We start from the raw sequence: 14416 nt of genomic DNA, 5'->3' as shown, positions 1-14416 counted from the left end.
TCCTAGTGCGCTTTGAATGTTTCCCTCTGCCTCTGGCCTCCCTGTTTTTTGCTCAGACATCACCTGGTTTTACTGGGGTCTCCTTGTAAGAGTTGGGTCATTTTTCAATTGCTCTTTATTCCCACCATCTGGTTCCTACCTTCCTATTTCTTTACATGTCTCATATTTTGTTGTAAACTAGACATTTTAGGTAATATATTGCAGCAACTCTGGGTTCTGGACCCATTCCTTCTGGGGATTCTTATGGTTATGTGCCTATTTATTTGTTCAGTGACTGCCTGGATTATATGAATGAAGCCCGTTCCCACTGTACTGAGAAGTCGGAGCTGGTGTATTGAATTAAGAATATGCAGATTATGACCTGCTGAATAACGGGCACATCCTGTTCTTGACCTTAAAAATAAAAGTTATTTTACCAGTAAAAATGAGTTTATGCAGAAACAGCAAAGGATTGCGACTCTGGACAAGCAAGCTATAACAAAAGCCATAGTCAAGACCAACAAAGAAAGGAGAGGAATGTTGTTTTATTGAGATAAAGGGGGAAGTTGGGAGGAGCTTTTTTTCGGCTGTGCCGCACAGCATGCGGGATCCCAGTTCCCTGACCAGGGATCAAACCTGCACCCCCTGCATTGGAAGCACAGAGTCTTAACCACTGGACCACCAGGGAAGTCGGGAGAAGTTGCTTTGATGGAAAGTCCACTGGAGAAAAGTGAGAGTTCAGGGTGATGACAGTTTCTCATTGGCTGAACTGCTGGGCAACTCAATTTTTTGTAGGAAATGCAATGTACATTCTTCTCTTTGTGACCTATAAAGGATGATTCTTTCCTGATGAAGATTCTACTGTTGAGGTGTGTAAATGACAATTCCTCCTACAACTGATGTGGAGAGGTACTGGGCTACAGGTCCCCATCATAGGCTCCCAACTCCACTTTAGTGAGGTTCTCTTTTATAAGTCCTCATAACCATCCACATGGGGTGGGCGGGTATCTCCCTCAGCAAATGAGTTCCCACTTTGGGTAAGTGAAACCCATGGGGTTGTTTTGATTGAAGGTGCAGTTTCAATAAACCCAGAGAAAGCAAGTACAGCCAGGAGATCTATTACTTACACATCCCAGAAGTTGGGGGCTGAGGGGGGGTTTACAATGACCCTGGGAAAAGGGCAGTCCTCAGTCCCAGGTCAGGAGCAAGCAGGAGAGAGAGTAGGCACCTACCAATTATAAGACGGATGGCGCTGTCAAGTAAAAAAACAGTGCATAGGGCTTCCCTGGTGGCGCAGTGGTTGAGAGTCCGCCTGCCAATGCAGGGGACACGGGTTCGTGCCCCAGTCCGGGAAGATCCCACATGCCGCGGAGCGGCTGGGCCCGTGAGTCATGGCCACTGAGCCTGCGCGTCCGGAGCCTGTGCTCCACAACAGGAGAGGCCACAACAGTGAGAGGCCCGCGTCCCGCAAAAAAAAAATAAAACAGTGCACAATCTAAAAGTTGACAAATATGTTTTTTTTAATTAATTAATTAATTATATTTTTGGCTGCGTTGGGTCTTCGTTGCTGCGCACAGGCTTTCTCTAGTTGTGGCGAGTGAGGGTTACTCTTCGTTGCAGTACGTGGGCTTCTCATTGTGGTGGCTTCTCTTGTTGTGGAGCATGGGCTCGAGGCGCATGGGCTTCAGTAGTTGTGGCTTGCGGGCTCTAGAACGCAGGCTCGGTAGTTGTGGCGAACGGGCTTAGTTGCTCCACGGCATGTGGGATCTTCCCAGACCAGTGCTCGAACCTATGTCCCCTGCATTGGCAGGCGGATTCTTAACCACTGCGCCACCAGGGAAGCCCGAGAAATATGTTTTATTTGGCAGAACTTCTGAGGATTCAAGCCCTGGAGACAGCCTCTCAGATAACTCTGAGGGACTGCTCTGAAGAGGTTAGGGAGGAGACAGAATACATAGGAATTTTTACAATAAAAACCAGGTAGTTGGAACACGAAGATCAGGTAGTCTGGTTAATTAAAGAAAACCAGATATCTCAGGTTAACTAATTTAGCACTTTTCCATGTCCAGGAAGACGCAATAGTCTGGGCTCACTGAAATCGTTCCTTTGATATGCACCTTAACTTACTATCCTTGATGGTCCTTACTATCTAGGACCAGTATCCTGCTCTTCTCCATCCTGAATCCCCTCAGGGAGCACCCGTGGGGGTGGCAGCAGCGCTTGCTGGCTAGATGGCCCCAACATCCTTTGTTTACTGATATGGCAGATAACAGTCTTCATCCACAGTGCAAAGGTCACTAACTTTTCACAAGCATAACTCTAAGTGGTTTTATTGTTTGTTTGTTTATGTTGTTTGTTTGTTTGTTTTTGGCCACGCCTGGCAGCAGGTGGGATCTTACTTTCACAACCAGGGATGGAACCTGCGCCCCCTGCATTGGAAGCGAGGAGTCTCAACCACTGGACCGCCAGGGAAGTCCCCCTAAGTGGTTATTTTAATAAATGTCCTGAGAAAACCTTAGCAGGAACTAAGAGTGGAATCCTAAACTCAAGTCTTTATCTAAATGTCCAGATTCTGGGTGTGAGCAGGGTTATCATACTGCAAAATGCCTAGGCAGTAACTAGGAAAGACAAAAGCAGTTTTTTTGAAAAGTGGTTTTTCTCACCACACCCCAGACAGAGTGAAACCTCTAACACAGGTCCTCAGGTTGGGCGCAGCTTTGGGTAAACCCGCTGTATCCTGGGATGACAGGACCATTGGTGAGGCTCTCTTGCTCTTTCACAGACCTCACCCAGTGGTGAAATTAAATCAATCTGTGGCTGATGGCTTGACTGTTTTCACCGACACGGAGCAGAGAGGGGGAGGAGAGCAGGAAAGGGCATAATTTACTCTCCAATTTATTCAATGCAATTCTGGTTCCTTTGTAGAAATATCTCCCAAAATCAGTCCGTGATATTTGTTTAACCCTTGGAATCCTCCTCTCAGCACTCTAAGTTCCCAACTCTACCCAGAAAACTAGGCAGTGTACAGGTAGTCTACTTTCATTAAATACAGAATCTACTCCTAACTGATTTTCACCTCATTTTCCACTTTTTTGCTAGGGTCCTTTGACTTCCACTTTTCATAATCTTTTGCCAGGCACTTTAATTCTTTGGAAAGGTAGTCAGAGCTCGCTTCCCACCCACCCACCTACACCCCACCACCCCGTACTCAGGAAAAAAACCTCTGTGCCAATCCTGGAGCTGTTTGGGGGTAATAGGAAGCCTCTCTGAATGACAATCCCATCCTAAGAGCTGAGCGCTCAGTGGAGGGGAGACAGCAGCCAGTGGTCCTCTTGATTGTATCTTCAGGCACCTCAGGAATGACTTATGATACAGCCACCTCACCTGCTGGGAAAAGGGCAATCAACACCCTGTACTGTCAGTGCACACAAAGGCATCACCTCTGTTCCATGTGTAGGGAATAAAAGAATCGTGTCCCAAGTTTGTAAGAAGAGTCATCCAGCAAGTATTAACCCCCAGCAACAGGCAGTGGGGGCCGGTTTGAAAAGTTGAAGTCTGTCCTTTCTAGGAAAACAGTCCTCTTGAGTGGGAGCTGGGGTAACGGTGTGCCATGTTTTCTAGGTCACAGTAGTCTAAAGCGGAATCTTCAGCAACTTAAGCTGAGAGGACCTAGAGAGGGAGTGAAATAAGATGCGTATTTTATGGCAAGTCAAGAAAAATTTAAACATAAATTCTTCTCTGCCCTTTAGCTTCCTCCCTCCTCCCACTGTGCATTGTATATCTGCATTATGCCTCAGCTAGACCTCCCCCATCAGCAGGAATGTCTGCTCAACCATAAAGAGTAACATTTTTCTAGCATCAACAAGACAACTCCTTAAAAGATAACATTTCTTCTTGATCTTGTAAGGGGTCACATGACCCACCATGATCCTGCTTAGATCTGGATTATGTAAACTGTCAATAATATGTCATTTGATGTACAGCCCTCTACCTCAAAAACCTTATATAACGGTGCCTTGATTTCTGTTTTTTTCGAAGTGTAAGCTTTTACTACTCCAGCACAGCTTGGACTTCACCAATGCCTACCTTCGTGGGGCATGTAGTGTCACTCATGATTGCAGACACAAAATCATTTGAAGCCTGTGCTACAGCTCTGGGCTACTTTCAAAGACATTCAGTTACACGCACCGTGACTTGCTTCTAAAAATGTGAGTCCCACTTTCATTTTCCTTCCTCTCTGTCTTGCTCCCTACTTCCCACCTTCTTGGGGCTTCTCACTGTCTGGGTAACAAAGCTTGGGCCTAGCCAAACCTGGGGTAGTGAGACCCCTCTGTCACAAGCAGTGCCCGGGCCTGAGGCTGAGCCTGTGGCCTCTGGAGCCCAACCTGGCTTGGTGCAGCACCAAGGGGTGGCCTGTTAGGCTAGCTCCCGGCTCCCTGGGGAAGCCTGAGGACACTGGCCTGATGGGAGGCGCTACTGCACTCCCTGGGGCCTCTCAGAACTCCCACTTCTAGTTAGTGGACTGAAACACGGGACAGCCACACCTCACTTTTCCTTTTCCCAATTACAAGCAGCTGGGAGGGCCCCTGGCCTCATCAGCTCTGTCATCAGAGTGGCTGCTTTTCCCCAGGGCTTCAGCAAAGTCTGAAAAGAAGGGCTAAGGGCTGCTGCTGTAGGCCTGGGCTGCAGAAACCCTGACCAACTCTCAGGGGAGCTGGCACCCCGCTAGTCCCACTGGACCACTCACCTCTCCTCCTTGGCCTGTGTAGCCAGCAGCCTTCAGACCTGCCCTCCTCCCCGCCACCGGCCCCTCCAACGACATCGGCTTTCCTCTCCCGTGAATGCTGGCCTCAAGGCGGGCTGTTGAGAAGTCCTGCCCTACTGACAGCCAGCAGCAGTCAGCCCGGGGGGCTCTGAGCCCTGCCTGTGCCCACACCCCAAGAGCAGCAGGGCCACCACCTGCCCTCCTCCGTGAGGACGGAGCCCCCACCTCCCTGCCCGCAGACTGCAGAGGGTTCACGAGCTGTGAGAACTTCCAACCATGAGAATTTTGACCTCCGGGTTTAGGGATCTGACCAGGTGGACAGTTCAGCTCTGAAACTCATCACTCTCTTCGGGGCCCTGCCTGTTCTGGTGTTCCAGGCCCAAGTCTGGGAGGGAGCTGGACGACAGCAGCTGCAGGCTGTCTAGGACCCCATCCTCGTGCAAGGCCAGCTTCTGCAGCATCTTCTGTTGTGCCGGTGTGATGACGATCTGCGGGGGCTGTGACGACATCGAGCCGCCCAGGAGTGGTCCTTCCATAGCTGTGGGCTGGAGCCCCGGGCCGCTCCCCCAGCTCAACTCTCGGGTGGCACCCCCTTGAGTACAGCCAGCCTGCCTGAGGGGTGCTGGTGCACACACGCGGCCCCTGGGCCAGGGCTGCCGGGCTGGGCTGGGCCCAGGGGGCAGCTTGGGGTCAGCAATGCAGGGCAGCAGATAGGCTGGACATGCTCTTGTCTCTCTCCACGGGCTGGCTAGCACCTTTCTGCAGCCACTCTGTAGCCTGGGCCAGGGCTCCCGAGGGCGCTGCCAGGGGCTGCCATGGGCTGGCACCGCTCAGGGCACTGCTGGTGGTGGACACGTAGGAGTTCTCCTGCAGGGAAGGGGTCGGCGGTTGGTGGCCTCTGGCTCCAGAGACGGCCCTGCCACTGCTGCCTGCAGCTTCTCCAGCCTCTGGTACACCTGGCTCGTGGTGGGGTGAGGGGGTGGGGCGGTCTCCTCTTGGTCCGGTGGTGCAGGCAGCAGCAAGCCAGATGGCCCAGGGCCAGGCCCAGCTCTGGTGGGCATGGCCCGGGCCTGGGGTCCAGGTGTTTCTTGTAGATCTGGGTGGAGATCGGGGCCGCCCAGGCACCTGCAGCCAGACCTGCTTGGAGTGTGGTCTGGGTGCTTTTCAGGGCCACCGCAGCCTCCTCGGCTTCCTCTTCAACCAGGTCTTTCAGATACTTGGTCTGGGCACCAAGCATCCTCACAGCCCTCCGGCCTGTGCCGTGACTTCTAACGAGCGAAACAGTTCTCAGAGCTTTCTGAGATGCTCTTCCCAGGTTACAATCCTCAAATTTGGCTCAAATGAAATTTTCCAATTCTTTCTTAGATTGACTGATTAATTTTTCATTGACAGGGAGTGCTCTTGGTTCAAATAATACAGACTCATATTTCATACAAATCTATGAGTTTTTCTCTTCTTCAAGTTTTATTGAGATATAATTGCATACATCACTGTATACATTTAAGGTGTACCACATAATAATTTGACCCACATACATCAATGCAATGCAAACTTATCACACTAAATTTAGTGAGCATCCGTCATCTATAGATACAAAAATAAGAAATAGAAAATAAAGTTTTTCCTTGTGGTGAGAACTCTTAGAATTTACTCTCTCAGCTACTTCCATATACCACATACAGCAGTGCAAATTATATTTAGCATGTTGTACATTACATCCCTAGTACTTATTTATCTTTGAACTGGAAGTTTTGACCTTTTGACTGCATTTATTGAATTCCCCTCCCCCACCTCTGGTAACCACAAATCTGCTCTCTATTCCTATGAGTTTGTTTGCTTTTGAAATATAATTGACCTACAACACTATGTTAGTTCCTCTTACACAACACTGTGATTCAATATTTCTATACATTTCAAAATGATCACTGTGATAAATCTAGTTACAATATGCCACCTTACAAAGATACTACATGGTTATTGACTCTTCCTAGATTTACTTGAACAAATTGTTCTTCATCTGCTGTTTGCCTTTAAGACTATTTCCGGCAGCTTGAAATACTTGTTATTAAAATAATTTTCACCAGTTTTATTGAGGAGTGAGTCTGAAGACCTCCTCATACTGTAAGGACATCCTAATACATTTAGTATGAAGCCCATTCCAGTCAATAGAGAATGAAAGTGATAGCTCTAAAATCACTTGTCATTTTATATGTGATCAAAATTGAGAAATTTTATTTTTTATGATTTCCAAAACGATACTGAACACTTCACAAAATTTACTGTTTAGGAGATTACACAGAAAAAAATGACTCCTCAATTATAAGGCACAATATGATTTCTAATAGATAAAAATTAAAATACAATGTTAGTCATGATCCTTCACATAAACAGAACCATCACGATGTGTGTAAGTGTATGTGTTTATACACATATATTAATTTTCCTTTTCCTTTTTTTTCCTCTTTAAGAAAGTGGCTCATGTTCTTATGGAGGATTGGCTAAATAAAAAATATGCAATCGAGGGAATTCCCTGGAAGTCCAGTGATTAGGACTCTGCGCTTTCACAGTTGAGGGCCCAGATTCAAACACTGGTCAGGGAACTAAGTTCCCACAAGCCATGTGGCGCAGCCAAAAAAAAAAAAAAAAAAATCAATCTAAATGGGCACATTGGAAACCTAAGGGAAGAATTGTAGTTGAAGTCCAAACGCAGTATAGTGGCAGAATACTTCTGGTTCAGGGAAGATCAGTTTTTGTTCTATTAAGAACTACAGGGGCTTCCCTGGTGGTGCAGTGGTTAAGAATCTGCCTGCCAATGCAGGGGACACGGGTTCGAGCCCTGGTCCGGGAAGATCCCACGTGTGGCAGAGCAACTAAGCCTGTGCACCACAACTACTGAGCCTCCACTCTAGAGCCCACGAGCAACAACTACTGAGCCTGCGTGCCACAACTACTGAAGCCCGCGTGCCTAGAGCCCATGCTCCACGGCAAGAGAAGCCACCACAGTGAGAAGTCTGCGCACAGCAATGAAGAGTAACCCCTTCGGGCTTCCCTGGTGGCGCAGTGGTTGAGAGTCCGCCTGCCGATGCAGGGAACATGGGTTCGTGCCCCGGTCTGGGAAGATCCCACATGCCGTGGAGTGGCTAGGCCCGTGAGCCATGGCCGCTGAGCCTGCGTGTCTGGAGCCTGTGCTCTGCAATGGGAGAGGTCACAACAGTGAGAGGCCTGCATACCACAAAAAAAAAAAGAGTAGCCCCTGCTTGCCACAACTATAGAAGGCCCGCTCACAGCAACGAAGACCCAATGCAGCCAAAAAAAAAAAAAAAAAAATCAGAGCAGAAATAAGTGAAAATCAGAGCAGAAATAGGGACTAAAAAAACAAAAGATCAATGAAACTAAGAGCTGGTTCTTCGATAAACCTTTAGCCAGACTCATCAAGAAAAAAAGAGGACCTAAATCAATAAAATCAGAATGGAAAAAAGTTACAACCAATACCACAGAAATACAAAATAACATAAGATACTAGTATGAACAATTACATGCCCATAAAATGGACAACCTGGAAGAAATGAACAAATTCTTAGAAATGTACAAACACCCAAGATTTAATCAGGAAGAAACAGAAAAAAAAATTGCTAATTATCAGGGAAATGCAAATCAAAACTGCAATAAGGTACCACCTCACAGCAGTCAGATTGTCCATCATTAAAAAGTCTACAAATAACAAATGCTGGAGAAGGTGTGGAGAAAACGGAACCTTCCTACATTGTTGGTAGGAATGTAAATTGGTGCATCCACTTTGGAACACAGTATGGAGGTTCCTCAAAAAACTAAAAATAAAGTTGCCATATGATCCAGCAATTCTACTCCTGGGCGTATATCCAGACAAAACTATAATTCAATAGACACATGCATCCCTATATTCAGAGCAGTGCTATTTACAATAGCCAAGACATGGAAACAACCTAAATGTCCATCGACAGATGAATGGACAAAGAAAATGTGGTACATATAAACAAGGGAATACTACTCAGCCAGAAAAAAGAAGGAAATGATGCCATTTGCAGCAACATGGATGGACCTAGAGATTATCATACTAAGTGGAGTAAGTCAGAAAGAGAGAGACAAATACTATATGATATCACTTATATGTGAAATCTAAAATACCACACAAATCAACATATCTACAAAATATTATATATATAGGACGGATAAAAAAAGTCCTACTGTATAGCACAGGGAACTATATTCAATATCCTGTGATAAACCATAATGGAAAACAATATGGAAAAGAATATATACATATATATAACTGCGTCACTTTGCTATATGGCAGAAATTAACAAAACATTGTAAATCAACTATTCAATAAAATTTTTTTAAAATTAAAAAAAACAGGAATAGGGGACAAGGCGCTACGCCTATTTACATACACTGGTTACTCTATGCACATTAAAGGAATGGAGAACGTGTAAAAAAAATGACACAACTGGATGTATTTAGGAAACAGAAATAGACTTACAGACATAGAGAACAGACTTGTGGTTGCCAAGGGGGAGAGGGGGTGGGGGGAGGGACAGATTGGGAGATTGGGATTAGCGGAGGCCAACTATTATACATAGATTAGATAAACAACAAGGTCCTACTGTATAGCAAAGGGAACTATATTCAATATCTGTGATAAACAATAATGGAAAACAATATGAAAAAGAATGTATAACTGAACCACCCTGCTGCACAGCAGAAATTAACACAACATTGTAAATCAACTATACTTCAATAAGATAAACATAAAAAAAAAAGAGTATAGTCTTTCAGAAAGGGATCACTGGCAAAGTAGTCCTATCTTTCTCCCTTGCCAGCTTTGTATTGCCTCACAATTTACCTAAATTTATAGACCTCAGTTAAGTCACTAAAATGATTTAAAAAATATTACCTAGTATACTAAGAAGTGAATTTATGTATTTTATAACCCTATCTCTAACAATGATAAAAGATAAAATGCAAAACCATAAAAATGACCAATAGTCCCCTCTTCTTACTAATATAATTGAACGAAGCTTCTTACTAATTAAGTTTAGCTCCACAACACTGTTTTTGCCTTCAGGAAAATGATTATGAACACCAACGATAAAATAAACTGCCTGAAAGCATTCAATAAAGAAAAATGTCTTGCTATCTTGAATAGCAATCAAATCCTCTAACACAAGTGAAAATGCTATAAGAAGTCCTCTCAAGCACACTGTTACTATTATACACCACAGTCGTATAGGGTTTGTAATCATTTTTTTAAATTGAAGTATAGTTGCTTTACAATTTTGTGTTAACTTCTGCTGTACAGCAAAGTGATTCAGTTATACATATAGATATTCCTTTTAGTATTTTTTCCATTATAGTTTATTAAAGGATACTGAATACAGTTCCCTGTGCTATACACTGGGACCCTGTTGTTTGTCTATAATCATTCTGAATAGAATAGTTTTAATCACATACAATAAAATAAACACATTGAGGTATTATATTGAGCTAAAAGTAATACGAAACATGCATAGCCATCCTGACGGAAGGTGCTTATTCTCACATGGAAACAATGGGTCAAGGAAGCCACTGCACAATGAAGCAGAGAAACAAACTCCCATGTCATTGTTTCTGGCGGCACCATTGTGAATGCCGTGGTGAGTCAGGAACACATACTCACTAGCACTGTTAACAGCATAAACTGTTTTCAACACAAATTAGACATTATAAAGATATAACTCAGAGAAGAGTGGAATCAGAGAATATTCCCAACCATAAAACACTGAAATACTTTCACAGTGGATATAAGAAGACTTACAGAAAAAATTCAAACTCTGATGGATCTTTTATGTGGAAGGTGTGAAGACATCAGGGGAAACTACACATCTATAAAAATGGTAATCAAACACTTGTTGGTGGTGTTGACAATACTCTTGCCTATAAAGACACAGAATCTGGAAAATAAGCTGGAAGATGGTGTCCTTGAAGCTCCTATGTGTCTGCCTCTCTCCCAGTCTGGGGACTCCAATATCTAAAGAATGTCTTCTTTGCACCTGCTTTAAAATCACACACAGGTGAATTATTGGTGAATGATGATATGGAACCGAAAAGAGGATGGATTCTGGAAAGTCTAGGTCTTAATATTACTCAAAGGCAAGATATCTCCAACTCCAGATTTTTTGTATTATCACAAGTCTCATAGTCTATTCAACTAATATGAGTGAGAAGGAAACACAAAAAGCAAATAGGAAAAATCATAATTTACAGAACAGTATGCTTTTTGACATCCTAGCCATACATAAAATTTATTCCAAGTGTTCAATAGAATGGAAAATAGAAAAAGGCTCCTATACACACCACCACAAAAAAGGATCTTTCTCAGTAAAAAGGGTGAAATAGGGATTTCCCTGGTGGTGCAGCTGGTGCAGTGGTTAAGAATCCGCCTGCCAAAGCAGGGAGCACAGGTTCGAGCCCTGGTCTGGAAAGATCCGACATGCCGCAGAGCAACTAAGCCCGTGCACCACAACTACTGAGTCTGCGCTCTAGAGCCCGCGAGCCACAACTACTGAAGCCCACGTGCCTAGAGCCCGTGCTCTGCAACAAAGAGAAGCCACTGCAACGAGAAGCCTGCGCACCTCAATGAAGAGTAGCCCCCACTCGCCACAACTAGAGAAAGCCCACGTGCAGCAACAAAGACCCAACGCAGCCAAAAATAAATAAATAAATATTTCTAAAAAGGGTGAAACATATATAATGGATTATGAATATCCAGGAACTGCCACACAATACTACTAGGAAAATTCCAACAAATACCAAACTGCCATTTTTCAATGTCCCATTAACAGAGAATGAATAGAACATTATAAAAATTTAAGCCTAATTGCATATTAGAAATACACGTAAATTCACCCATGGATCCAACAGGCTTCAAATGTAAAGAGAAAAAAATCATTGTCTGATTAAAGGAAAAATAAGTACCTTTGAACCTTATGTATTATTGTTGAAAGACAACTTATGGAATTAACTCACATTAATATTCATTTCTGAAATTAGTATAAATCCATCGTTCAAGGATACACATGAAGAAATACCCTTAGTAAAAACAAAATATTTATAAACTTTTAAAACAACTCTTTCATATTGAAGGTTTTCTGGAACATTAGGCACGGAGTACTTTCTATCTACTTATCTCATGTTACTACTATTTATACTTCTTTTCCATGGGAGTTTTCACATGTAATGATATGGGTCAAAGTGTTTCTCAGGTTTTTTTTTAATTAACATATTTATTGAGGTATAATTGCTTTACATTGTGTGTTAGTTGCTGCTATATAACAACGTGAATCAGCTATACGTATACATATATCTCCATATCCCCTCCCTCTTGCGTCTCCCTCCCACCCTTTGTATCCCACGCCTCTAAGTGGTCACAGAGCACCAAGCTGACCTCCCTGTACTATGCGGCTGCTTCCCACTAGCTATTTATTTTATATTTGGTAGTGTATATATGTTAATGTCACTCTCTCACTTCGTCTCAGCTTACCCTTCCCCCTCCCCGTGTCCTCAAGTCCATTCTCTCTGTCTGGTCAGGGAACTATGAGATGTGGCAACTACGAGTTCGCATACTGCAACCAAAGATCCAGCATGCCGCAATGAAGATCGAAGATCCTGCATGCCGCAACTAAGACCCAGCATAGCAAAATAAATAAATAAATATTGGGTTGGCCAAAAAGTTCCCTCGGTTTTTAAGTAAAACTGAAAGACACATTTTTCATTTTCACCAAAAACTTTATTGAACAGCATATTCACCATTTTGTTCCATTACCTTCTGCCATTTTTCTGGCAACTTCATAATTCCATCTTTCCAAAACTTTTTATCTTTTTGAGTAAAGAACTGTTCAAGGTGCCTTTTACAGTCTTCCAGGGAATTGAAATTTTTTCCAGTAAGAGAATTTTGTAAAGACCAAAATAAATGGAAATCCGAAGGTGCAATGTCTGGTGAATATGGCAGATGAATCAGAACTTCCCAGCCAAGCTGTAACAGTTTTTGCCTGGTCATCAAAGAAATATGTGGTCTTGCGTCATCCTGATGGAAGATTATGCATTTTCTGTTGACTAATTCCGGATGCTTTATGTTGAGTGCTGCTTTCAGTTGGTCTAACTGTGAGCAGTACTTGTTGGAATTGATTGGTTTTCCAGAAGGAGCTCATAATAGAGAACTCCCTTCCAATCCCACCATATACACAACATCACCTTTTCTGGATGAAGACCAGCCTTTGGTGTGGTTTGTGGTGGCTTGTTTCACTTGCCCCACGATTTTTTCTGTTCCACATTATTGTACAGTATCCACTTTTCATCACCCATCACAATTTGTTTTAAAAACGGAACGTTTTCATTACATTTCAGTAGAGAATCGCACGCAGAAGTACGATCAAGAAGGTTTTTTTCGCTTAACTTATGTGGAACTCAAACATCAAAGCGATTGACATAACCAAGCTGGTGCAAATGATTTTCAGCATTTGATTTGGATATTTTGAGTATGTAGGCTATCTCCCAAGTGGTATAATGTCGATTGCTCTCAATTAATGTCTCCATTTGATCACTATCAACTTCAACTGGTCTACCCCAATGTGGAGCATCGTCCAGCAAGAAATCTCTAGCATGAAACTTGGTAAATGAATTTTGACACGTTTGGCCAGTTACAGCACCTTCTCCATAAACTGCACAATTTGTTTTTCAGTTGCGTTTTTGCCTTTCTTGAAATAATAAAGCATAATATGCCGAAAATGTTACTTTTTTCTTACATCACCAATATTAAAATGGCTACACAAAAATTCACCAATTTTGATTTTTTTTAATGCTTACTGATATGAGAACTGCCACAATACAATCTAACAAAATTGTTTCAAATGAAGTTAAAGACAACTTAGTGCTACTAGACCATTTTTTTAATTAAAAAAAATTTTTTTTAATTTATTTATTTTTGGCTGCATTAGGTATTTGTTGCTGCACACAGGCTTTCTCTAGTTGCAGCCAGCAGGGGTTACTCTTCATTGTGGTGCGTGGTCTTCTCATTGCAGTGGCTTCTTTTGTTGCAGAGCACAAGCTCTAGGCATGTGGGCTCAGTAGTTGTGGCTTGCAGACTCTAGAGCGCAAGCTCAGTAGTTGTGACACATGGGCTTAGTTGCTCCACGGCATGTGGGATCTTCCCAGACCAGGGATTGAACCCTTGTCCCCTGCATTGGCAGGCAGATTCTTACCCACTGTGCCACCAGGGAAGCTCTGCTAGACCATCTTACAGAAAAAAAACAAACAAACCTTTTGGCCAACCTAATATTTTTTAAAAACTTACTCACATTGCATAATGATTAAATGAAGAAAGCTGCAAGGTTTTTCTGAATATTCATACATAAAAAGGGTATTTTAATATATTCTTTGAGGAAATGAAAAGTAACATTTATTAGGTAATGAAAGCTTCAAAAAGAGTTGGTAAAATATTTGAAAAGACTACAAAAACTACTGTTTCACAAAAAATTCAAACAGTTTCAATCATGTAAAATAAAAGGCAATAAAAAACATTTTGGAGGATTATATTCAGCTACAAGTAACAGGAAACACCCATAGCCATCTTGACAGAAGGAGCTGCTTATTCTCACA

The 14416-nt window shown here is 43.1% G+C and overlaps 1 protein-coding gene across 1 annotated transcript in view; it reads right to left on the bottom strand.

Annotated features, from left to right (window-relative positions):
* LOC136120396 (zinc finger protein 721-like) overlaps positions 1–14416 on the bottom strand; it is a 48149-nt gene that overhangs the window by 19673 nt on the left and 14060 nt on the right. Inside the window, 2 exon segments of the mRNA XM_065873809.1 lie at positions 5088–5410; positions 5500–6012. Coding sequence (XP_065729881.1) covers positions 5088–5410; positions 5500–6012 — 836 coding nt within the window.

Source organism: Phocoena phocoena, chromosome 3 (assembly GCF_963924675.1).
Source record: "Phocoena phocoena chromosome 3, mPhoPho1.1, whole genome shotgun sequence".
In the NCBI taxonomy this organism is placed as follows: domain Eukaryota; kingdom Metazoa; phylum Chordata; class Mammalia; order Artiodactyla; family Phocoenidae; genus Phocoena; species Phocoena phocoena.
This window is presented reverse-complemented; position numbering and strand designations above follow the sequence as displayed.